This window comes from Schistocerca americana, chromosome 11 (assembly GCF_021461395.2).
Source record: "Schistocerca americana isolate TAMUIC-IGC-003095 chromosome 11, iqSchAmer2.1, whole genome shotgun sequence".
Classification (NCBI taxonomy): Eukaryota; Metazoa; Arthropoda; class Insecta; order Orthoptera; family Acrididae; genus Schistocerca; species Schistocerca americana.
The window spans coordinates 131,719,183-131,746,880 of NC_060129.1; the positions used below are offsets into that span (position 1 = coordinate 131,719,183).

Consider the following 27,698-nt stretch of genomic DNA (forward strand, 5'->3'; position numbering starts at 1 on the left):
GGACATGGCGTCCGGGCCATGTGTTGCAACCCCTGACCAGTTTGCCCCCACCCCTCCCTTTAGGCGCTACAAAGGTGCCACTGGGAAAAAGGTAGGGTTGCATCTTTGACTAGTAGTTAAAATGTCCTTGAACCTGGGTTCGAGCGCCGCCACTGCTAAAATTATGAATGAACTCAACTGAGGGCTGAAGACTTCTGGTATGAGAAGTCACCCTGCCTGCCACCAGCATTGTCAAACTAGGTGGAGGGACGCACAAAAGTGGTTCAGAGAGACCTCTGCGCCTGGGGTGGGAAACTACTCCTAAAAGGCGGAGGAATCAGGAATTATCAACGGTATGAGGATGCAAAGGCAGCTAGGATCGGTCTACAGATTAGCTTTGAAAAGACAGAGTATATGACCATAGGAAGAAAGATCCAGAACTCTCAAGATTTAATTGTGAACAACACCAGGTATAAACATGTGAAAGAGTTCAAATACCTCGGATCATTTTTTACAGAAGTAACATCAATTGAAGCAGAGATAAAAGCACGACTGCAGGCGGGAAACAGATACTATCACTCTCTAGACCCTATATTAAAATGTAGAAGTGTCTCGCAACAACTAAAGCTACGGTTGTATAAGACATTAATAATGCCAGTAGTACTTTATGGTTCTCAAACCTGGAGCACTCAAAAACAAGACCTTAAGCGACTGCTAACATTTGAAAGGAAAGTCCTCAGGAAAATATTTGGACCAGTCAGAGATCAGACTACTGGAGAATGGAGAAGACGCCATAACACTGAATTAGAAGAGCTGTACAAGGAGTCTAACATCTTGGGAGTGATGAGAAGCAAAAGACTGCAATGGGCTGGACATGTTGTTAGAATGGAGGCAACAAGATGGCCCAAAATCACAATGGACTGGATCCCGTCAGGCAGCAGACCAGTGGGAAGGCCTAGAAAGAGGTGGATCGATGGAGTGAGAGAAGACCTGTTGCAGCTGGGAGTCACGGAAAACTGGAGACAGATAGCAGAAGACAGAGACGGATGGAGAGCTCTAATTGTGGTGGCGCGCAGTCCTCTGGGCCTGATCGCGTGAAGAAGAAGATGAGGATGCAAAAGAGAGCGGAAACCACCACACTAAAGAGACATAGTTTATACCCACATGACAAGTGTAACTGTAAAAGTGTCATGATGATCTCTCCTCTGGCAAAAGATTCCAGACTTTTCCCTCTATTCGAATCTAAATGAGAGGACTGCCAATGGGGAGTGACTGTGAGAAAAAGGTTGAACTGCCCACTAGAGGTCAACGTTCCACGATTCGAGGCGTGGAGTGTCATATGTCTGAAGCTTGTAGGGAAGCTAGAATATCTGAAAAAGAAAATTCAAAGGCTCAGTTTAGATATTGTGTGGGTCAGTGAAGTGAAATGGAAAGACAACAAGGATATCTGGTGTTACGAGAATACCGTAATATCAACAGCAGCAGTAAAAGCAATAACGGGAGTAGGATTAGTTATGAATAGGATGGTAGATCAGCGAGCGAGTCATTGTGAACAGTTAAGTGATGCAGTTGTTGCCATTAGAATCGACAACAAACCAGCACCAATAATTCAGGTACACATGCCGACGTCGCAAGCAGAAGAAGAAAAGACGGAGGAAGCATATAATAGTAATTAAATTCATAAAGGGAGATAAAGTGTTATAGTTAATGGGGGATTGGACTGCGGCTGTGGGTGGGATAATAGAAGAAGTGATTACGGGAGAATGTGGGCTTGATAGTAAAAATGAGAGAGAAGAAGGACTAATTGAGTTCCGCAATAGATTTCAGCTGGTAAATGTGAATACTCTTTTCAAGAATCACAAGAGGAAGAGATGTACTTGGAGAAGGTTGGGAAACAGAGGAAGATGCCAGTTAGATTACATCATGGTCAGGTAGACATGTCCGAAATTAGATATCGGCTTGTAAAGCATAGCCAGGTCGCAATTTAGCTGCCATGAAGAATAGGATGAAGTTTATAATACTACTCAGGAAGAATAAATGCGCGAAGAAGTGGGATACGAAAGTAATAAGGAATGATGACATAAGCTTGACATTCTCTGAGGCTATAGACACTGCGACATTGACTAGCTCAGCAGGCAGTTCAGTCGAAGAGGAATGGACATACCTAAGAAGGGCAATCATAAAAGTTGGAAAGAAAAATTTAATCAGGAAGGGAACTGTGATGAAACTATGGGTAACAGAGGAAATAATTCAGTTTATCGATCAAAGAAGGAACTGCAAAAATGATAAGAGAAATTTAGAAGTACAGAAATACGAATCACTTAGGAATGAAATAAATAGGAAGTTTTAGCAAGCTAGGGCGAAATGGCTCCACGAAAAACGTGAAAAAATCGAGAAAGAAATGATTACCGGAAAGACTGACTCAGATAATACAAAAATCAACACAATCTTCGGTGAAATTAAAAACATTAAGACCGCAATAGGAACTTTCCTGTTAAGTGCAGAGGAGAAAGCGAATAGGTGGAAAGAGTAGATTGAAGGCCTCTATGAGGGGGAGGAGTTTTCTTATGACGTGACAGAAGAAGAAACCTGAGGCGATAGGGAAGAGGTGGGGTATCAATCACAGAGCTCTGGACGACTTAAGGTCACATAAGGCGGAAATGATACATAACATTCCATCGGAATTTCTAAAATCCTTGGGAGAGGTGACAACAAAAAGACTATTCACGTTGGTTTGTTGACTGTATAAGACTGGCGATATGCCGTCAGACTTCTAGAAGACACCATTAACACAATTCTGAAGATACCAAGGAATGGCAAGTGCGAAAAATATTGGGTGGCCAACGTAGTATCTCATGCATGCAAGTTCCTGACAAGAACAATATACAGAGGAACTAATCTGTTTCATGACGGTCAGTTTGGATTTAGGAAAGTTAAAGACACCAGAGATGCATGTCTGACATTGTGGTTGATAAAGGAAGTAAGTGTGAAGAAAGATCATGACACGTCGATAGGATTTGTCGACCTAACAAAAGCGTTCGACAGTGTACAATGGTATAAATGTTCGAAATTCTAAGAAAGGAAGGGATAAAATTATAGGGAGAGGTGGGGAATATTCAATACATACATAAGCCAAGAGTGAGGAATAAGAACAGAATACGAAGAACGAAGCGATCTTATTAAAAAGGGTGCAACACAGGGACTTACACTTTCGTTCCTACTACTGTTCAATATTTTCATCGAAGAAACAGTGAGGGAAATAACATAAAATTTCAAGAACGGGATTAAACTACAGGGCGAATGGGTATCAGTGACAATATTCGCTGATAACATTTCTATCCTCCGTGAAAGTGTAGAGGCATTACAGGAGTGGTTGAATGGAGAGAATAGTCTAGCGAGTACAAAATGAAGAACAAAATATGGGTTGAGAGAAAATCGAAGAAAGGGGAAAGTAATGAAAAGTAGCAGAAATGAGAATACCGAGAAACCTAACATCAGCATTTGGGATCACGAACTTGAGGAATTATGCTACTGGGCAACAACATAAGGAGGATAAACGTGATATTTCTAGCTAAGAGAGGCCTAAATTTGAGGAGAAACTTCTAAGAATGTGTGTTATGAGAACAGCATGTTATGATAGTGGAAGGTGGACTGTGAGGAAACCGGAACAGAAGAGAATCGAAGCATTTGAGGTGTGGTGCTACAGAAGAATGTCGAATATTAGGAGGACTGATGAGGTAAGGAATGGGGAGGCTCCCTGCAGAATCGGCCCGGATACATGGAAAACAATGACGAGAAGAAGTGATAGGACGACGGGAAATGTTTTAAGACATCAGGGAATAATTTCCATGTTACTAGAGGAAGCTGTAGATGGTAAAAATTGTAGAGGAAGATAGAGGTTGGAATCCATCCAACAGATAATTGAGGTTGTAGGTTGCAGCTAGTAATCTGAGATAAAAAGGTTGGCACCGGAAAGGAATTCGTGGTCTGTCACATTTAATCAATCATAAGACTAGTGACGAAAGAAAAAGAAAAAAAAAAAAGATCTTTCATTTGCTTAAAACTCAGCTACTATGACTTGCTAGTAAATAAGAGTAAATGAAGCTTTCCGAAGCGGCAGGTCCGATTTGTCTATGAATTCTAGCTAATCAAATTTCAGATCAATTTAAGCCAGTTATGTTGTTTGCAAGCAGCAATCAAGAGAAATGTAATTAAGTTCAACAAACAATTTCTCACCAAAGTTAAGAGTGCAGAAAGGATTTATTCTTAACATGGCATTACAATACCATTAAAAAAGGTTTCGAATGCTTTTATCAATCTAAACTTCAATGTTTAAATTAAAGGAATTGGTGAATACATGTTGAAAAATTTCTGGAGAGATTTAGGCAGCTGGGACAGCACACGATACATTGATGATTTACTTAGTTTCGCCAGCTACACAGTGAAGATAGACTAGTGCGTGCAACGTCTAATGTCGTAGCACACCATGTCCTTCATGTAGCTTGTCCTGCACAACTGGGCACGTACGAGCCTCTCGTTACACGGTGACCTCAGTCCAGCTATTCCCAAGGGAAGCAGGCTGTCCAAGATGCAAAGGGATGGTGCGCACTGGCGGCGGTAGTGGTTAATGAAATGGGAATGACAGAACGTAGCTCTTTTTTGTTTCTTTGTTTGTTTAGTTTTGTGACTATTCTTTCACTCGGTTCTTATCAGTGACTTCTCATTGTTGCAATACCAACAGTCACCTGAGGATCACATACATAGTTACCGCAAAAAAGTCCATGTCCTTTTTATAAATAATTTAAGTTATTCTGCTATACTTTATCTGCATTAGTAAACATTCCCACATTGAAAGAAAGCTAATTTACATTGGATTCTAGCAGCAGTGGGCACGCTTCTGTTTCTGAAGTCTATTTCAGCGTCAAAATTTCGTCGCTGATTACCTCATCACCTATTGGCTGGTTTGTTTATTACCACTATTGCTCGCCCTGAAGTGGAAACTTCTTTTAATCACAACAATAGCATTCAGAGGGACAAAATACAAGGTGTTTCCGTAAGAGCGTGCCAAAATGTAACAGTACATAGAGAATTCTTCATTGAACAATTTGAGGTAGGGAACCTGGATAAGCCAGCTGAAGGAGATATGGAGTAAACATGTCTATCGCTTTGTCTAGCATTCCTGTTTTCGATATTATTCACAACTAACATGAATACAGATTTACACGTACTGCATTGTTTATTTACATGTACGTTTATTATTTCCTCCAAGAAAACAAGGATGATCCTGATTACTAGGATGTAATGATGCACCGTTTATTTACTTTACTTATCCGTAAGGTGGCTCTGTTGTATCGTATTTACATTGCCCCCTTGGCTGTTCTTGAGGGCATGTGGGTACAACATGATGGTGCACTGCCTCGCTTCAGTGTGGATGTCTGCAGCCCTCTCAGTTGGTCACTGGACTGGAAGGTGAGGTCCTATTTCATGGCCTTTGATGTCACCTGACCTGAATCCCCCTGATTATTTCCAATTGGGATATCTAAAGTCACTTGCATATAAGGCCTCAGCAGACACGGAGATGGATTATTGCCAAAATTGTAGCTGCCTGTGATCTGATTTGAGACACGCCAGAGATATTTGTGAGTGTGCAACAGAATCTTGCTCGTCGATGTCATGCTTGCACGGAGGTTGATGGCTATCAGTATCAGCCCATTCAGTAAGATACAGTACAAATGGTACGTTCATTGTGTGATGGTATTTGCTGTTAACTGTAACAAGTGTGAATAAAAAATAAGACAGTAATCTGATTTTATTCCTGTTACCTCAATAAGCTGGCTTCTCCAACCCCCGGTTCGCTACCTGAAATCGCTCAGTGGAGCATCCTGTTCGTCCTGTTAAACCTTTGCACGCTCTTACAGAAACATCCTAGATAATGAGGCCAAATGTCGATATCTAAGATCAATGTGTATAATGCTATTTGAGGTCTCATTCAAGTCATTGCACGAGAAGTGAATTACGAAAAACGTAAATAAATGCTAACATTGTTCTATGTGCCACAGTTCTGTTAACTTAGCTGTATGCTGGATTTTAAAATTGAGAGATGGTCTATGTTTCCAAGCTATTGTCACTTATCAGCATAAAAGACTGTGATACTAACGATTGCATTCTCCTCAAAGTTTCCTGCTATACATCGTACAATCTGGCACCCATAGCTAGTTTTAGCATGGCTGCACTCAGCAGTTGCTCATTATTCCAATTCCCACTTTAGCGGCTGAACTATCGAAAAATACGAAGACATCTTCCAAGGATTTTCCGACAAACGAAGTGACCGATGCAGCGATGTTAGTGTCTAGGATGACCGTTCACTCCTTTCCTCTCTTAATTCCCCTGCAACTGAACTGCTACGTGTATTAGCTGCCGAATAGCATTGTGAGATAAAACTTACTTCTCCATGTGGTCTGTTTGCTACAAACCCAAGTATCAGTATATCTCATCAAATGTACAAATGGGTGTGAATTCCCAAGCGACCAAACTGCTGAGGTCATCCGTCCCTAGACTTACCCACTACGTAAACTAAAGTAAACTAACTTATGTAAGAACAACACTCACACCCATGCCCAATGGAGGACTCGAACCTCCGGTGGCAGAGGCCGCGCGATCCATGACATGGCGCCTTAAACCGCGCGGTCATTCAACTGACAGTTTAACTACTACGGCCCCATCCTTCAGACTGTGTCCTATCAACATGTCCCTTCTTTCAGTTGTACCCAAAAGATCCTATTTGATTCCATCCTGCGCTGCTTGCTTAATTATTCTGTCTTCCTATTTAATCTTCAGCGTCCTTCTGTACCATTAATTTGAAAAGTTTCTGTTCTCTTCGCGCGTGTACTGTTTACCATCCATATCTGACTTCCACTCTACTGAAAATACATTCTGAATAGAATACGCATTAAGGAGGACGACCGTTCACATCTACGTCCAGCCATTCAGATTTAGGTTTTCTATGATTTACCGAAATCTCTCCATACAAATGCCAGTATGGTTCCATGGAAGAGCACAGCCAGTTTTCTTCCCTGTCCTTCAAACAATCCGAGCTTGTCCTCCATCCGTAATGACCTCACTGTCGACGAAATTTGGAACCATAATCTTCCTTTCTTCTCCCTGAAAAGAATTCCTAACATCTATATTTTCTACTTCCTGCGATTTGAGTTCACAGTCGTGTAGAATTTTTTAAAAGATATCATAGTCGTCTTTGGGTGTAAAAGTTATTTAAGGTTGAACAACAAGTACGCTGTTTTTGTTCTACCAAAGTCATTTATTTGCATCACTCAGATTTCGACCTTATCTTCTGACATGTCATATCAAAGTGTTAGGTCTTTCAATGTTGTTAACAACATCAATATGAATCCCACGAAATCATTATTTCAATGTGAAACTCAAAAATCGAGAAAAATGGCCACACTACCAGCCACGTCTACAAGCACTGCAGGCCGGGAGGCCCCATCCGGGGAGGTTCGGCCGCCGAGTGCGAGTCTCTGTTCAGTCGACGCTACACGGGACGACTCACGTGCCGGTGGTGAGAATAACTCAACACCCAGTCCACGATCCGAGAAAATGCCCATACCAGCCAGGAATCGAACCTGGGCCAGCTGCATGGGAGGCAAGCTCGTTACCACTCAACTAGGCGGGCGGGCATCTACGTGGAGTCAACTGCAAGTGTATGAGAACAGACAACATGCAATGATATGTGTTCGTGCATATAGCACTCCAGTTTTTTCATTATAATCACATTCAATCCTACTTTTAATCAAGTGAAAGAATTTTCGCTAAATGGGCAGTCATCATTTAATCGTCATGATATATCAGCATGTGTGTTCAAAGTAACATTGAAACCATTAATGGATCTCATTACAAAGGATCGTGTTTTTGAAAGACGCTGTTCGATGCATTCTATTGAGTGGCGTAAGAGAGAGTTGCCTTTATCATACATTTCGATTTAGTTGATCGAAAAACCCACACACCAGATAATATTGGTCAAATCGTCTCAGCAGAAGTATCACTTGTCGACACTTATCCAGAATTAGGTTATTTTATGTAACAGAATAGGAGACCTGTGGCCGTCCTTACGATGTCATTTATTATGTGGCTACCAGTTTCGGTGCTTCAATATATAATCTTCAGGCCTTAACTGACGCTGAGGGGTTTAACACCATTTGTATACCAGAGTCATCAATGGGCAACATCTATGAACTTGTCACCACAAACTACCTGTAACAACGATGCTGTGTCTCCAGCTATCAACTATGAACATGACGATTGGACACAAAACATCGTTGTTACAGGTAGTTGATAGATGTTGCCCACTGATGAATTGTATGGTGCCATTGGAGTTAACTCGCTCAGCGTCAGTTAAGACCTGGACGCTATATACTGAAGCACCGAAAGTTGTAGCCATATAATAAATAACATCGTCAGGGCAGCTGTAGGTGTTCCATTTTATTATATAAGTGGATGACCTAAGTCTGTAAAGCCTCCAATCAAAAGGACAGACATACAGAAAATAGGTTAATCTAGGTCGTCACGAAACCATGATACGTATTCCATGTGACTCACTCAGCAAATAATTCACGAAGCATGCCTGATGAGAAATGCACGAAATGAAACCCAACACACTTAACTGCTGAACTATCAGAACCAATGTCGTATCTACTCTGACGTCGGCGATCAGCTAAAGATGACGGAGAAGCCATTACTCTAAAACTAGGAAACAATGATGTTGAATTTCATAATAACAGAGATGTATCGTATTTGCCATTCATCATGTGTATTTTGTACGTTTTGTGATACATACAAAATACACATCAATATTGAATAATGCTATTCAGTGAAGTGGCTAAAGCGCATGTGCAGATGAATCAGGAAAGGTAGCGATATAACAGTATTTGGGATGGGAAATGCAACAGTATGCATCAGTGAAATTGGCCAATATCAGCTGGGACTTGCGTTAGTAGCAATGAGACAGAATGGCGTATTTTATTATTTAAAATCCATGAACGACATCAAACAGTTGTTCATTTGGAAGCGGACCTTGAAAACGAAGACCACAACTACTTCACTAACAGAAAATACACGTTAAGTGCATTTTTCTCGTTATGCAGAGCCGGTATGTTTAGTAAGACGCTAGTTTCCTCCGAATTGTCAACATAATGCACTTTGAATGCATCAGTGAACAAGTTACAAAGTCGCAAATTAGGTGGTGGTGGTGGTGGTTAGTGTTTAACGTCCCGTCGACAACGAGGTCATTAGAGACGGAACGCAAGCTCGGGTTAGGGAAGGAGTGAGAAGGAAATCGGCCGTGCCCTTTCAAAGGAACCATCCCGGCATTTGCCTGAAACGATTTAGGGAAATCACGGAAAACCTATATCAGGATGGTTGGGGACGGGATTGAACCGTCGTCCTCCCGAATGCGAGTCCAGTGTGCTAACCACTGCGCCACCTCGCTCGGTGCAAATTAGGTAATGCAGTTTCAGGACACAGCGTACATGTATGGATATCATTGCAAGAGGTGGGTACATGAGACAGTGAACAGTCAAGCATGTGTCACTTATTGTGAAGCTTGCCGAAAGTTAAATCATCTTACAGTCAAGGCACTAGGCATTTTGCACTGGACACTGGGTCTGGGTATTGGGTACTGGGGACTGAGGAATGGGTTCAAATGGTTCAAATGGCCCTGAGCACTATGGGACTCAACTGCTGTGGTCATAAGTCCCCTAGAACTTAGAACTACTTAAACCTAACTAACCTAAGGACATCACACACATCCATGCCCAAGGCAGGATTCGAACCTGCGACCGAAGCGGTCGTGCGGTTCCAGACTGTAGCGCCTTTAACCGACTGAGGAATGGGTTCTGGGACTGAGGACTGGGGACTGGGCTCAGGGGACTGGAGATGGGATTGGGCACTGGGGCTGCGGACTGGGTACTGGGGACTGGGAATGGGTACTGGGGACTGGGACTGGGCAGTGGCCACTGGCGGCTGGGCACTGGACACAGGGGCTGGAGATAGGACTGGGCACATGGCTGTTGGGCACTGGGGTTTGAAGACTGGGGACTGGGGCTAGGCACTGGGGGCTGGGGACTGGATACTGGTGACTGGGGGCTGGGGACAGGGGCTGGGGACTGGGCAGTGGGAACTGGAGGCTGGGTACTGGGCACATTTGCCTGGAGATGGAACTGGGCACATGGTTGTTGGCACTGGGGTTTGGAGACTGGGGACTGGTTACTGGGGACTAGGGACTAGTCACTGTGAAAAGACACTGGGGTCTGGGGGCTGGGTACTGGGAGCTGAGGGCAGGGGGCTGAGCTCTGGGGACTGGAGACTGGGGATGGGATTGGGCACTGTGGATTGAGCCCTGGGGACTGAGTACTGGGGACTGGGAGCTGGGAACACAGGCTGGGGACTGGGCAATAGGTACTGGGGGCTGGGCACTGTGCTCAGGGAAGTGGACACTGGGGACTGGGCACATGGGTGTTGAGCACTGGGGTTTGGAGGCTGGGGACTGGTGACTGGGGCTATGCACTGTGAGTTGGGGATTGGATACTGGGGACAGATGGCTGGGGCAGGAGCTGGGGACTGGGAAGTCGGCACTGGGGACTGGGGACTGGGGACTGAGGACTGGGTTTTGGCAACTGGGGTCTGGGCTCTGGGGACTGGAGACTGTGGATGAGATTAGGCACTGTGGATTGAGCACTGGGGGCTGGGGACTGCCCCCCCCCTCCCACTGTGGCAGCAGTAGCAGGAGTCAGTGATTAACTCTTCTGAAGCATATGTAACCAGTCTAATTGTTACAACATTGAAACAAAGTGGCTTTCTCACTTGTAAAAAATTATTGGCAGCATCACAATGGTTGTTGCCCGTACATACTATGGCCATGTGCTTCATTCCCAGCCTTAAAGTCATTAATCCTGGATTCTTGTGCACCTTCTTGAGAGTTGTGATTTTAAACTACTGTATATTGTTGAGAGCTGGTTTCTCAGGATGGTCCTGGATAAGGCTACGATTGTGGATGGGGCTGTAATCAGGTACTCCCAGTTGCACAACAGATATGTAAAATTTATTTAAAGAAATTAAAATTTTAAAACAATCTCTTTAAAAAACACAATTGACTGCATGACGGCTGAAGGCCTCATCACACGAAAAAAATTACACAATTTTATGGCCGCTCACTGCTGCGCCCCAACCGAACTGATCTCTGTTCGCAACTCCCCATTCTACACAACGCGACCTGGAAATACTAGCGGTCACTCCAGACGTTGTACCACAGTACTCATATCGATAAGCACTGCTGCTGCCACTCACGGGCAAGCAAACCAGCAACTTAGTGACGCCAGTAAATCGAATAAGAAACGAAATGCCATAACCACAATGACAACATTCCAAGCAATAAACAGCATTAACACGAGCTGCGCACAACTCTAGCCAACAATATAAGCCAGAGGTGTGTTCACAACTAAGCATGTATTTGCAGAGTGTGCAGTCATGCACTGAGACTGTAAACCTGTGATCAATTGGGCACAGTGGAAGCCTTGTGTTGCGTGCAAAAGGTAATTTCCTGTTACATACTTTAGTGCATGACTGGTTCTGTTTTCTTCCTCATGTTGGTAGTGTATGGAGGCATTTAGAGTTTGTTCAAACAGTGCTTTTGGCACCTACTTTTAAGTTCACTTATACTTGGCAATCACCGATATTATCCAGTGTCCTGCGTTTTATGCAGCTGATGTTACATAATTTCTTAGGTTGATTCCTTGCTTGTTAAACTTATCTTGCATATTAGATTTGAGTACTTCACGGTTAATTTTCACGTATATCATGCAGGACATATATTCCTTTGCTACAGAATTATTGTGTAGGGTCTCAATGCATACCTTAAGTAGTACTGTGATGGATGTCAAATAGAATTAGTAATATGTTCTTTTACTGTGATACGTTTTTGTAGAAATGCTGGGCAGCTGAGAAATTTATATCTGTATTAGCTTGCTATTAGTTATTCTTCAAATAGTTTTATGTATTATCTTTTAGTTGTTTATTTGACCATGCCAACTGTACCTCCCCATTCTGTCTGTAGTTTCAACAACTTTTCCTACTAGCGAACTGCAGTCACCCATGACTATTAAATTTTCGTCTCCCTTCACCATCTTAATAATTTCTTTTATCTCATCATACATTTCATCAGTCTCTTCGTCATCTGCGGAGCTTGTTGGCATATAAACTTGTACTACTGTGGTAGGCATGGGCTTCATGTCTATCTTGGCCACAATAATGCATTGACTATGCTGTTTGTAGTAGCTTGCCCACACTCCTATTTCTTATTCATTATTATGCCTACTCCTGCATTACCCCTATTTGATTTTTTATTTATAGCCCTGTATTCACCTGACCAGAAGTATTGTTCCTCCTGTTACCGAACTTCACGAATTCCCACTATATCTAACTTTAACCTATCCATTTCCCTTTTAAATTTTTCTAACCTACCCGCCCAATTAAGGGATCTGACATTCCACTCTCCGATCCATAGAACGCCAGTTTTCTTTCTCCTGATAACGATGTCCTCCTGAGTAGTTCCCGCCCAGAGACCCGAATGGGGGACTATTTTACCTCCGGAATGTTTTACCCAAGAGGACATCATCATCATTTAACCATACAGTTCAGGAACCACACATTTGTCTGGCATTTCAGCAGATACCCCTCCATTGTGGTTGCACCTATGGTACGGCTGTCTGTATCGCTAAGGCACGCAAGCCTCCCCACCAATGGCAAGGTCCATGGTTCATGGGGGGAGGGAGGGACAAAACGATAGCAAATATGTTATTTGAAAGGAAGACGTATTCACTATTACTAGCTTTGACATGCCGCCCTGTTCCTGTTTGAGCGTTGTTATTTTGGACTACCTCAGATGTGTATAGAATGAGTTGCAGCCTAAAAATATCTGTTACCTGGAGATAATGTTTTCTGGAAAGGTATTCCAGATTTTAGTAACAGATGATTAGTACCCTATGTGAACCATTCGCTTCATGAAAACATTCAGTATTAGCAATTTAGGCAGAATAATCCGACTCGAATCACAAAATTTTGTTGTTTTCTTAAGTAACTATTGACTTCAGAAGGATAACTGAATAAAATACTATAATAGGTAGATCTGGTGATTTTTGAGTTATGTTAGACCTATATTCAGAAAGACTTCCTGAGCAAGCAACAGTAGAAAGAAAGCCATTGAATGAGGTATCCGCCAATTCTCGGGCTTTTTGTGTAAACAAATAAAAAAATTTTTAAGTGATATTATCAAAGATTTGCAGCTGTTTATATATGTAATTAATCTGATGCCACAAGGATATTGCTATAATTGGATTTTTTTGGACAACATTTACCAACTGTTGCTTGCTATAGGTCTGCCTGTAGCTCACACAAGTGTAGACAGATCTGTGTACGGACGAAGAACTGCCCAGTGACGCCGTTTTCCAGAATCGCCCCCGACGGCGCCAGCTCAGGAGGTTACGGACACCGTGGCCGTGGACCTGGAGCCAGCAACAGAAACAAGGTAGGCACGTGAGAAGGCACTCGCCTATGTTGCCCAGTTCTAGGCGTGTGTGTTATTCTGAAGCCTGCAGTGTATGACACTCAGTTTCCTTAGATCCGTCTGTGCTGTAAAATATACTATCACTCATGGCCATTTTCTGATAGCTCATAATGATTTAAATGACTTCTCATAATATGCTCATCGAATCTCGAAATTGAAGTGTGTACATTATCAAATAAGTTAACTAAGGAATGTTATACAAGAGCCGAGTTTCTCGTAGCTTCATTAATTGTTTCGACCCTACTTGCTGTCATGATTTCTTTTAAACTGCATAAATGCAAGGAACTGTTAATTTGGTTCTCACAGGAAGCCTGTGAGGGAAGGTGCACTGGCCATGGTCACACGAGGAGCCATTCCAGAAGTGGAACCAAAGATGTGCCGCTCAAAAGAGAAACAGAGCAGACACAGTAACGTGTACAGTTAGCCGCCAGGGCTCACGAATGTGTAGGCTCTACTCTCTGTGACTCGCGTAGGGCGCTGTAGACCATTTGTATGAAGACTGGAGTTTATTGTTGTTTGCTGTCTCTAATACCGGTGACAGGTAGATTCCTATCAATGGCACCATGCTGTGGAGAGAGAGGATGAAGGTGAGGACAGGTCCCTCAACCAGTATCAGTGCCAGCAACTCAGCAGTGTGCTCTGTCACGCTGCATGGAGCCCAGTAACGTACTTAAAATATCCTGGCATGCTGTAAACCCTCATGTGCGGAAGTCTTATTGTGTCTGGTAAACTGGGCAGTCACAATAATCACTATTCCCACATCATAACTACATTTCTGGTGTATTGCTTATTTCTCTTTCACTCGGTAGGTGCATTTGTGCAATTTCCACAGCAAAATTCGGTTGTATTCTCCTACCAGTGTTGGGAATTTAGGTATAGATTTTTAGAAGTATACTAGGCTCCAGTAGAAAGCAGTGGTTGGGAAGGGAGCGAGACAGGATCGTAGCCTATCCCCAATGTTATTCAGTATGTATATTTAGCAAGCAGTGAAGGAAATAAAAGAAAAATTTGGAGTAGGAATTAAAATCCATGGAGAAGAAATAAAATCTTTGAGATTGACCGATTACATTGTAATTCTTTCAGAGACAGCACAGGACCTGAAAGACAGTTGAATGGAATGGACAGTGTCTTGAAAGGAGGATATCAACAAAAGCGAAACGATGGTAATGGATTGTAGTCTACTTACAATAGGTGATGCTGAGCGAAGTAGAATAGAAATGAGACACTTTAAGTGGTAGATGAGTTTTCCTATCTGGGGAGCAAAATAACTGATGATGGTCGAAGTAGAGAGGATATAAAACGTAGACTGGCAATAGCAAGGAAAGCGTTTCTAAAGAAGAGAAATTTACTAATATTGAGTATAGATTTAAGTGTCAGGAAGTCTCTTCTGAAAGTATTTGTGGGGAGCGTAGCAGTATATGAAAGTGAAACATGGACGATAAATAATTTAGACAAGCAGGAAATAGAAGCTTTCGAAATGTAGTGCTACAGAAGACTGCTAAAGATTAGATAGGTGTATCACGTAACTAATGAGGAGGTACTAAATTGAATTAGGGAGAAGTGGAATGTGTGGCACAGCTTGACTAGAAGAAGGGATCGGTTGGTAGGACATGTCATGAAGTATCAAGGGATCACCAATTTCGTACTGGACGGACGTGTGGAGGGTAAAAATCGTATAGGGAGACCAAGAGATGAATACAGTAAGCAGATTCAGAAGGATGTCGGCTGCAGCAATCAGTTGGTGATGAAGGAGCTTGTACAGGATAGAGTAGCATGGAGGGAGCTGCATCTAACCAGTCTCTGGACTAAAGACCATGACAACAACTACTAGGCTCCAAGGTGAAGGGTATGGCTCACAATTAGAGCACGCATGGAAGACCTGCATTAACGGAGATTCCTCCTGCACATGTCCTGGAGGATGTAGCTGCATACTACTGATACACGCTGTAACCTTGACCAAAGACAACAGGTGAGGCCCCACGACAACACATCAGCCACGAGCTCTTCCACAAAATGATTCCCCTTTCCTTCACGTGTTCTTCCACTTTCTTTTCAGCTGTTCCTCAGGATATATGCCGAATCTTACTACACTACTGTCAATAACACACACAGGGAGAGGCTTTCATGGCACTACTTTCTTCTTGGAGGACCCCCCTTGAAATCTGTGTCCATCCAGTTGCGAGCAGTTCTTTATCGAGTTACTGAAGGCCATCCACTGAATTCCGTGGTGTTCCCAGCTAATAGGGCCCTTTCTCTCCGATGAAAATGAAATGAGCGTATGGCATCATTGGCCGGGAGGTCACTATGTGAGGAAGTTCGGCTGCCAAGTGCAAGTCCTATTTCATTCGCCCCACATGGGGTGACCAGCGCGCCGGTGACAAGGATAAAATGATGATGAGGACAAAACAACACCTAGTTCCCATTCGGAGAAAAATCTCCAAACCAGGCAGGAATGGAACCTGAGCCCCTTGCATGGGAGGCGAGCACGTTACCACAGAGCTAAGCAGGCGGACTCGCTGTCCGCTGTACTGTAGTTACTGACCAGCCTTTAACAGCGTCAGTATTTAGTATTTTATTCATCTTCAGCAAGTGTGGCTGTATGCATGGAAATAATTAGCAGCCACCTTCATAAGCGAAATTTAATTTCGTCAACTGGTTTCAGGGACTTAGTGTTCTTCTTCAGGAGTTTATAACATGGAGTTATTTGCGAGTATCAACAATGAGATGGACGCAGTATATGACTGTAGTCATGTGGTTCATAGTACCTGTACAAAAACGGTACCAACAATATGCTTGTGTGGAGCAATATGCTGCATGCATCTTATTGCTGACACTCGTAAATAAAGCAACAGGTATAACCTTCTGATGAAGGGCAATGAGTGCCTGAAAGCGGTTAAGGAAATTAAATATCCTTTACGCAATTGGTTGCTGATTATTTCCATAACGACAGTATTGATGAGATACGTAGATCCAATTGTCCTTTATTATACACTGAATCAGAGTAGAATACTCCCTGCAAGTCCAGTGTCTAGTAATTTTCGAAAATTTTCTTTATTTTTCGCCGGTAACTGTGGCCGAACGGTTCTAGGCGCTTCAGTTCGGAACTGCGCTTCTGCTACGGTGGCAGGTTCGAATCCTGCCTTGGACATGGATGTGTATAATGTCCTTAGGTTAGTTAGGTTAAAGTAGTTCTAAGTCTAGGGGACTGATGACCTCAGATGTTAAGTCCCATAGTGCTTAGAGCCATTTCTTCATTTTTCAAATATGTTTAAATGTTTATGGTTCAAGTGGCTCTGAGCACTATGGGACTTCACATCTTAGGTCATCAGTCCCCTAGAACTTAGAACTACTTAAACCTAACTAACCTAAGGACATCACACACATCCATGCCCGGGGCAGGATTCGAACCTGGAACCGTAGCAGTCCAGCGGTTCCGGACTGCATCGCCTAGATAAATATTTATGGAGTCAATAAGAACTGCTTAACAAATCGAATGCTTGGCTTTGAAAGAATAATGCCTTCACAGCATGATCTGTTTCTCATTTTGTTGTATGTTGGCAGAAATGTATTTCCGTAATCGTATGTGAAAATCAATGTTCGAAATAAAACATGTACTACCACAGCTGGCCTTTCAGAGTACGCTATTAGAAACTAGCGCATAATAAGTGAGTGAAAAGGACAGATCGAGTTGAGTTTGATACTTTCCTTCAAAATGTGTTGGAGCCATGTAACAGGAAAAACTCTCATCCAGTCAAGATTTAGGACAATATATAATTTTTTTAAAAATACAAAATGCAGCTGCTATTAATTTGGGAAAGACACTACAATAAAAACAAATTTTCACATTGACAACCAAACTTCCACATTTACAAAGACAGTTAACTAAGGGGGTACAATAATACGTAAAACTTGTGCCTTGCCTGAGCTCCGTTTAAATATAGCAAGCCAGAAAGCATAGAGCCCCTGTGCTCACAAACTCTTAAGAGCCTGCGGCTGCCTAGTGGCTAGCATTGTTGCCTCTGGATCACTGGGTTCCAGGTTCGATTCCTGGTTGGGTTGGGGATTTTCTCTGCCCGGCGACTGGGAGTTTGTGTTGTCCTCACCATTTAATCCTCATCTTTATCATTGTTGACAGCAGCTAGATAGCACTGTGTAAAAATTTGACAGTGTCAAAATTCGGCCTTTGTACGGGGGCTCATGACCTCGCAGTTGAGCTCCCCACAAACCAAATATATCATCATCATCATTATCAAACTCTTAAGAGAACCAACTTCCCTTAGGCTATCCACACCCAACTGGTTTCTAGATCGTAAATAGAGTCTCTCCAGATAATCAAGGCAACCCATCACCCCATCACTTTCTGCACGTGCCAAGAGGTACGCAAGGGCCCTCAATCCACAGCAAACTGTCTTAACGCTGTAGATCACTCGATGCCACCCACTGCCGCTCCATCAGGAAAACAACAAGCATGTCCAGAGCTTGGGGACGGTGTGTTCTGGCTGGGTGTCCTCCTATGACGGTCACTACGGGTTAAAAGGTGGTGACGCAGGGGGGACTTCAGTGCAGCCACTGTGTGGGGTGCAGCTTCGTCCAGCAGGCGCCACAGCACCGCTCAGCATAACGACCGGTGGAGGGGGCTCTGCTGTTAAAAAGAATTGGGACGTTGACGACTCTGAGTCGACGTACTCTCCCCAGCCGAAACTGACAGCTCGTGGGGTGATGATGCAGCTGAAAGGACCCTGGCTTTTGCATTAGTACTACCTGACAGCTGCTGCTATCACAATTAGAATCATAAAAAGTCCAATAATACGCATACTTCTGATCTACATCATACTCCGCAAGTCACCTAATGGTGTGTGGTGGAGGGTACGTTTGGTATTACTATCTGAGCCCTCCAACCCTGTTCCACTCGCGGATAGTGTGTGGGAAGAATGACTGTCCGTAAACCTCTGTATTGGCTGTAATTTCTCGAATTTTCTCCTCGTGGCCAATACGCGAGATGTATGTGGGAGGAAGTAATATGTTGTCCGACTTCTCCTGAAAAGTGCTGTCCCAAAATTTAAATAATAAATCTTCCTGCCAGTTGAGTTTGTTTAGCACCTCCGTAATGCTCTCTCGCCAGCTAAACGATCCCGTGACGAAACGCGCCACTCTTTGTTGTATCTTCTCTATCTCCTCTATCAGTCCTACCTGACAGGGATCATAGATATATGAACAATATTCAAGAATGTGGAGAACAAGCGCCTTATAAGCCACTTCTTTTGTGGAAGGGTTACATTTTCTTAAGATTCTCCCTATGAATTTGAGTATGGCATTTGCTTTTCCCACTATCTGTTTTATGTGGTCATTCCACTTACGGTCACTCTGGAAAGTTACTCCTAGATATTTTACGGCAGAAGCTGTAAAATATGATTTACCAATATTTTAGAATAATCATGCAGTCACTATTTTGGCTTAACCTCATACTCCCCAGCTACGAAAGGCATGGAAGGAATGACATTAAATAATTATCTACACCTGCTCACATACTCCGCAAGTCACCGTATGGTACGTGGCGGAGGGTACCCTGTACCACTACCAGTCGGGTTCTCTTCTGTTCCACTCGCAAACAAAGCGAGGGAGAAACGACTGTGTATGTGCCTCTGTATGAGCCCTGCTTTCTCTGTTCTTGTCTTCACCGTTAGGTGACTTGCGGAGTATGATGTAGATCAGAAGTATGCGTATTATTGGCGAAATGTGCGTTGGCAGCTATAGAATAACTCTGCAGTCAGCATCAAGTATCGCTTCTCTTAATTTTCCACGCTAGTGCTCCTCGGAAAGAACGTCGCGTTACCTCACAGTGGCTCCCATTTGCAACACTGTAACACTTGCGTGTTGTTTGAGCCTACTAGTAAAAGATCTAGCAGACCGTTTTTGAATTACTTCGACGTCCTCTTTTAATCTGACCTGGTGTGAATCCCAAAAACTCGAACAGTATTCAACAATGGGTCGCACTAGACTTCTCTTTTACACATGAACCACATTCTCCTAGAATTACCCAAATAAACCAAATTCGACCATCCGCCTTCCATACTACACTCTTTACATGCTCATTCGACTTCATATTCCTTTGCAGCGTTACCCCTACATATTTAATCGACGTAACCATGCCAAGCAGAACACTACTAGTACTATATTCGACCATTATGGGTTTGGTTTTCCTACTCATCTACATTAACTTACGTGTTTCTACATTTAGAGCCGGCTGCTATTCAACACACCGACTAGAAACTTTGTGTAAGTCATCCTGCCTCCTCCTGCAGTCACTCAACGTCGGCGCCTTCCTGTACGCCACAGCATCTTCAGCAAACAGCCGCAGACTGCAGCTTACCCTGTCTGCCAGGTCTTTGCCGGCCGCAGTGGCCGTGCGGTTAAAGGCGCTGCAGTCTGGAACCGCAAGTCCGCTACGGTCGCAGGTTCGAATCCTGCCTCGGGCATGGATGTGTGTGATGTCCTTAGGTTAGTTAGGTTTAACTAGTTCTAAGTTCTAGGGGACTGATGACCTCAGCAGTTGAGTCCCATAGTGCTCAGAGCCATTTGAACCATTTGCCAGGTCTTTTATGTACATAGAAAATAACAGCGGCCTTATTGCAATTCTCTGGGACACTCCTAACAATACCTGCGTCTCAAACACGCCGTCGGGGACAACGTCTGCGTTCTGTTACTCAAGAAGTCTTCAAGTGACTCACGTACTTGGGAACCCATTCCATGTGCTTGAACTTTCGATAACTGTCGGCAGTGTGACATCGTGTCAAATGTTTTACAGAAACCTGTTTCTATGGAATCCGCCCATTTCACGGTCATCCATTGATCGCACGATCTCTTGTAAGTGAGGGTAAGCCGAGTTTGACAAGAGCGATGCTTTCTAAAACCATGCTGAATTGTAGACAGAAGCTTTTCCCTCTCAAGGAAATTTATTATATTGCAGCAGAAACCATGTTCACAGATTATACGCCCAACTCATATTACAGATAATGGTCTGTAATTTTCGGGATTCTGTTCTTTTACACTTACACTATGTGATCAAAAGCTATAGGATTCAGATGAGGACTCTGTGCACACCAGTCCATTACAGGGATGTTATTGTCGTGTAACCACCCCACCACAGGTCGTGCATTATGAACAGGTTCTCGATCTTGTTAAAAGATGCAGTCGCCATCCCTGAATTGATCTTCTACAGTGGGCAGCAGGAAGGTGCTCAAAACATCAACGTAGGCATGTGATGAGTTAGTCCCGCGCAAAACAACAAGGGGTACAGGCCCCGCCATGAGAAACATGACCGGAACATAACAGAATTGCCGCCGAATTTTACTGTTGCCACAACACACGCTGGCAAATTACGTTCGCCGGTCATTCGCCATACCCACGCGCTGCCATCCGATCAACACATTGTGTACCGTGATTCGACACTCCACACAACGTTTTTGGACTGTTCAGTCGTGCTATGTTTACGCTGCTTACACCAAGCGAGGCGTCGTTACGCGTTTACTGGCGTGATGTGAGGCTGGTGAGCAGTCGCTAGACCGTCACATCCAAGTTCTGTCAGCTCCCGCCTAACCCTCATAGTACTTGCAGTGGATCCTGATGCAGTTTGCAATTTTTGTGTGATGGTCTGATCTGCCTATTACACATTACGACCCTCTTCAACTGTCGGAAGTCTCCGTCAGTGAACAGACGAGATCGGCCTGTACAGTTTTGTGCTGTACGTGTCACGTTTCCATTTTACTGTTGTTGTTGTTGTTGTGTTCTTCAGTCCAGAGACTGGTTTGATGCAACTCTCCATGCTACTCTATCCTGTGCAAGCTTCTTCATCTCCCAGTACCTACTGCAAACTACATCCTTTGAATCTGCTTAGTGTATTCATCTCTTGGTCTCCCTCTACGATTTTTACCCTCCACGCTGCCCTCCAATACTAAATTGGTAATCCCTTGGTGCTTCAGAACATATCCTACCAACTGATCCCTTCTTCTAGTCAAGTTGTGCCACAAACTTCTCTTCTCCCCAAACCTATTCAATACTTCCTCATTAGTTATGTGATCTACCCATCTAATCTTCAGCATTCTTCTGTAGCACCACATTTCGAAAGCTTCTATTCTCTTCTTGTCTAAACTATTTATTGTCTATGTTTCACTTCCATACATGGCTACACTCCATACAAATACTTTCAGAAACGACTTCCTGACACTTCAACCTAAACTCGATGTTAACAAATTTCTCTTCTTCAGAAACGCTTTCCTTGCCATTGCCAGTCTACATTTTATATCCTCTCTACTTCGACCATCATCAGTTATTTTGCTCCCCAAATAGCAAAACTCCTTTACTACTTTAAGTGTCTCATTTCCTACTCTAATTCCCTCAGCATCACCCGACTTCATTCGACTACATTCCATCATCCTTGTTTTTCTTTTGTTTATGTTCATCTTATATCCTGCTTTCAAGACACTATCTATTCCGTTCAACTGCTCCTCCAAGTCCTTTGCTGTCTCTGACAGAATTACAATGTCATCGGCGAACCTTAAAGTTTTTATTTCTTCTCCCTGGATTTTAATTCCTACTCCGAATTTTTCTTATGTTTCCTTTACTGCTTGCTCAATATACAGATTGAACAACATCGGGGAGAGGCTACAACCCTGTCTCACTCCCTTCCCAACCACTGCTTCCCTTTCACGTCCCTCGACTCTCTTAACAGCCATCTGGTTTCTGTACAAATTGTAAATAGCTTTTCGCTCCCTGTATTTTACCCCTGCCACCTTCAGAATTTGAAAGAGAACATTCCAGTCAATATTGTCAAAAGATTTCTCTAAGTCTACAAATGCTAGGAACGTAGGTTTGCCTTTCCTTAATCTGGCTTCTATGATAAGTCGTAGGGTCAGTATTGCCTCACGTGTTCCAATATTTCTATGGAATCCAATCTGATCTTCCCCGAGGTCGGCTTCTACTAGTTTTTCCATTCGTCTGTAAAGAATTCGTGTTAGTATTCGTGTTAGTATTCGTGACTTATTAAACTGATCGGTAATTTTCACATCTGTCAACACCTGCTTTCTTTGGGATTGGAATTATTATATTCTTCTCTAAGTCTGAGGGTATTTCACCTGTCTCATACATCTTGCTCACCAGATGGTAGAGTTTTGTTGGTACTGGCTCTCCCAAGGCTGTCAGTAGTTCTAATGGAATGTTGTCTGCTCCCGGAGCTTTGTTGCGACTCAGGTCTTTCAGTGCTCTGTCAAACTCTTCACGCAGTATTGTATCTCCCATTTCATCTTCATCTACATCCTCTTCCATTTCCATAATATTGTCCTCAAGAACATCGCCCTTGTATAGACCCTGTATATACTCCTTCCACCTTTCTGCTTTCCCTTCTTTGCTTAGAACTGGGTTTGCATCTGAGCTCTTGATATTCATACAAGTGGTTCTCTTTCCTCCAAAGGTCTTTTTAATTTTCCTATAGGTAGTATGTATCTTACCCCTAGTGAGATAAGCCTCTACGTCCCTACATTTGTCCTCTAGCCATCCCTGCTTAGCCATTTTGCACTTGCTGTTGATCTCATTTTTGAGACGTTTGTATTCCTTTTTGCCTGCTTCATTTATTGCAATTTTATATTTTCTCCTTTCATCAATTAAATTCAATGTTTCTCCTGTTACCCAAGGATTTCTACTAGCCCTCGTCTTTTTACCTACTTGATCCTCTTCTGCCTTCACCACTTCATCCCTCAAAGCTACCCATTCTTCTTCTACGGTATTTCTTTCCCCCATTCCTGTCATTTGTTCCCTTATGCTCTCCCTGAAACTCTGTACATCCTCTGGTTTAGTCAGTTTATCCATGTCCCATCTCCTTAAATTCCCACCTTTTTGCAGTTTCTTCAGTTTTAATCTACAGTTCATAACCAATAGATTGTGGTCGGAGTCCACATCTGCCCCTGGAAATGTCTTACAATTTAAAACCTGGTTCCTATATCTCTGTCTTACCATTATATAATATATCTGAAACCTGTCAATATCTCCAGGCTTCTTCCATGTATACAATCTTCTTTTATGGTTCTTGAACCAAGCTATGATTAGGTTGTGCTCTGTGCAGAATTCTACCAGGCGGCTTCCTCTTTCGTTTCTTACCCCCAATCCATATTCACCTACTACGTTTCCTTCTCTCCCTTTTCCTACTGACATTCCAGTCACCCATGAGAATTAAATTTTCATCTCCCTTCACTATCTGAATAATTTCTTTTATTTCATCATACATTTCTTCAATTTCTTCGTCATTGCAGAGCTAGTTGGCATATAAACTTGTAGTATTGTGGTAGGCATGGGCTTCGTATCTATCTTGTCCACAATAATGCGTTCACTATGCTGTTTGCAGTAGCTTACCCACATACATATTTTCATAAATATGGTTCAAATGGTTCTGAGCACAATGGGACTTAACATCTGTGGTCATCAGTCCCCTAGAACTTAGAACTACTTAAACCTAACTAACCTAAGGACATCACACACATCCATGCCCGAGGCAGGATTCGAACCTGCGACTGTAGCAGTCACGCACCTATTTTCATATTCATTATTAAACCTACTCCTGCATTACCTCTATTTGATTTTGTGTTCATAAACCTGTAGTCACCTGACCAGAAGTCTTGTTCCTCCTGCCACCGAACTTCACTAATTCCCACTATATCTAACTTTAAGCTATCCATTTCCCTTTTAAAATTTTCTAACCTACCTGCCCGATTAAGGGATTTGACATTCCACGCTTCAATCCGTAGAACGCCCGTTTTCTTTCTCTCCATTTTACTATCACTTCGAAACAGTGCACTTACATATGTTTAGGAGCGTTAAAATCTCGCCTACAGACGTATGACACAAGTGACACCAAATCACCTGACTACATTCGAAGTCCGTGAGGTTCGTGGAGTGCCCCATTCTGCTCTCTCACGGCGTCTAATGACTCCTCATTTCGCTGATATGGCAACACAATCCACCTAATATCAAAAATGTAAGTTTTTTGTGTTGTCCGGGTACTTCTCATCACGTAGTGTAGTTTACATTTCTCGAAAGCATGAATAGAACTGGCAGTGGCTCCAGGTCATATACAGAATAGATGGCTTACCACTGGAGAAATCTACATGAAGCATATGCCACAGATCCTCTCTTTACTACCACTTCCTACAAAACGATGGCCACAAGACGTGGTGGAGTCAGTTTGAACAAAATTCTAGGAAAGTTCGGTTCGTCTGTAAAGGAGACCACAAGTAGGACATTGGTGCCATCTATTCTGGAGTACTGCTCGAGTGATTGTGATCCGAATCAGGTCAGCTTAAAGAAAGACATCGAGGCAGTTCAGAGGTGGGCTGCTAGGTTTGTTACTGGTAGTTTCAGGCAACATGCAAATGGTAGGGAGATGCTTGGGGAACTCAACTGCTTGTTCTTTTCGTGGAACGCTATTGAGAAAATTTAGAGGAACAAATTTATGGAAGTAATTTATCATCCCCACAAAATGGGCCACTGCTTGTACATTTTAAGCTCTGGGATAAGAATAAATAGCCTTTCTCTAACTCTGATTGGCGGTAATATCTTGATCACAAACAATGTGAACTATGAATGAGATTTCTGGATGAGCAAAGTAGGTTTGGAAATTTTAACCAAAAACACAGTCCTATGCAGCAGCTGAATCATCTGCATGATGTGGCCTACTTGCTCTGAAACTTCTCACTGAAGATCACCAAATAATCAAAATAATGATAGGCAGAGCGGGATTTAAGGTCAGAAAAATCTTATCTAGTACACCAGTCAGCGCCTGCTACTGTAGACAACCCAAATCGGACTGTGCTAAAATCAAACTGTGAATAAACCGTTGCACAGGCCGTGGTATGCTTAGATTCCTCAGCCAGCGGAATTTGATAATAGGCTCCATGTAGGTCAAAGGCAGTGACGACCTTTATCCCTTGTAACTATGAGAAGCATGACTGAAAATAAGGAAGGGTTAAAGATTGAAGAACTACTTTCTCATTCAGGGCCTGATAGTACATATCTGGTATCACCCTGCCATGTGGCTTAGGCACCATAAACATACAGGTGGGGGGGGGGGGCAGTATAGGGAATTAGATTACTTTCTAACACGCTTCCATAGCATCTCATCTGAACGCGCTTTAGGTGGGAGCAGTCTGTTTGGGAATCCTTTGCGAGAATATTGCCTGTAAATTCAGTAATGTTCTTTGCTCCTCATCTAGTCTGTCAATAAGCATATCCCTAAATCCTACACAGAAACCCACAGTCTGTTTATTCAGCTGGAGTGTTAAAAGTCATAATCTGGAAAATCGGTGTTAACTGAACTGGTAAATTGTATTTGATGCCCTGCTCTTCGATTCACCATATGCTTACAAAACTAAAGAATTCTTGGTCTGCAAACTCAAAATAAAACTTTCTTTGACTCCACTGAAGAACTAATCCAGATTTATGCATTGACAACCTTTGATAGCTGACACAGAGAAATTATAATCTATCTTAACTGTGAATTTCAACATAAACACACCAATACGGATCTTAACATAAATAGTTCCCAAGACTCCAACACATCCGAAAATCCTGGGAAATTCCGGGAGTTTACACCATTCACAAGACGTGGAAGCCCAAACTGGACTCACACACATACTGGCTTTATTTACAAGGTACTATTTTTGATGACTTTTGACTGTCACTTACATTAATGATGCAACATGGTTACTACATTTCCAATATAATCGCTACATTCAATATATCCAGCATTTCTTTTAGTATATTTAGATTTCAATGAATCAGCTCTTTCTGTGTACAATATACACAGCTCTTTCGATATCTTTGGTATTTCGTTAATGGTTTCTGTTCTGTTTACGCTGTATACAGGGGAAACATGGACAAGCACCAGCTGGTGAAGAAACATAGAAAAAAGACATTGCGCTCTTCATGAATATTGGTGGGATATTCCAGCTCTACCCTTAGACCATACCCCTCACCACAATCCTCAGCTTCATGGATCTCGTGCTTCAAACTGTCGATTTTCTTCTTGGACAGCCACTAGAACCCTTCAGAAGGTATACTTCATTACATGGACTGTTCATATGGATGCTTGACAACCAGGTAAAGGTTGTAATTTAAATTGCCAGATGGCCTGCACTCCTCCTCACTTATTTATGGGTTATTCGCCCTGGCGTATCTTGCCATGCACTGGCAAATCCCCAGTGAATCCCACATTTTAAGAAGAGCAACATGTCAGTATTGGTCAGCAGAACAATGTTGACAAAGATCTTCCTTAACATTGCATCCCACGAAAGCCCAGGTGCCATCAAGAGGAAGACAGTATCCAAAAAGCATATGCTCATGTGTACATTCCAGAACTTCTTGAATATTTCCGTGAGCATGTGTATGTCAGCGTTCCGCATCATCTGGCATACTCGTTTAAATCAGTGATGCCAAACTCCAGTCAAATACAAACTGTATACTCATACTCCACATCCGTTATGATAATGTTTATTGTTTCACTGGAGAATGCAGCTGAGTTGGCAATGTAGTTTCATTGATTCTCTCCATTGGTGATATCATGTATCACTGCTACATCATGGACATCATACCAATTGAATTGAATGTTTCTATCTGATTCCGATAGTGATACCATGGAATCTGGTGGACCCAGCCACCATGGCGAGCTATGTGTTCAGCAGGTGTACTTTGAGCGCTCTTTGCTGCTGCAATACGGGATGGCTAGTGACAGTGGCTCAGCCTGCTCGCACTTGGAGCCTCTTCCTTACGGATGCCACTCCAATTCCGCCAAGTCACAGCTCCCACGTCATAGTTTTTGCTATTGTATGAGCTGAACTCTATATCTTATTACATCATTTGTAATAAGTCTTTGCATATTTGGTGAAATACAAGTGAAGTAAATCTTTTTGTTGTGTTACTTGTTCACTTATCACTTCTGCTCCCGTCCAGCTTTCTTATGACAATGGCTGCCGCCTGCCTCTGTTTGCCACCTTTCCTTACCACTGTGTATGAAGGCATACCGAACACCATCGAATCCAAGTAC

At 42.9% G+C, this 27,698-nt stretch overlaps 1 protein-coding gene across 2 annotated transcripts in view; it reads left to right on the plus strand.

The window, feature by feature from the left end:
• Window positions 1–27,698, plus strand: part of LOC124553846 (GA-binding protein subunit beta-1-like) — a 169,795-nt gene that overhangs the window by 93,722 nt on the left and 48,375 nt on the right. For both annotated transcript variants that reach the window (XM_047127837.1, XM_047127836.1), the window contains exon 4: window positions 13,498–13,573. In XM_047127837.1, coding sequence (XP_046983793.1) covers window positions 13,498–13,573 — 76 coding nt within the window. The remainder of the gene's footprint in view (window positions 1–13,497; window positions 13,574–27,698) is intronic.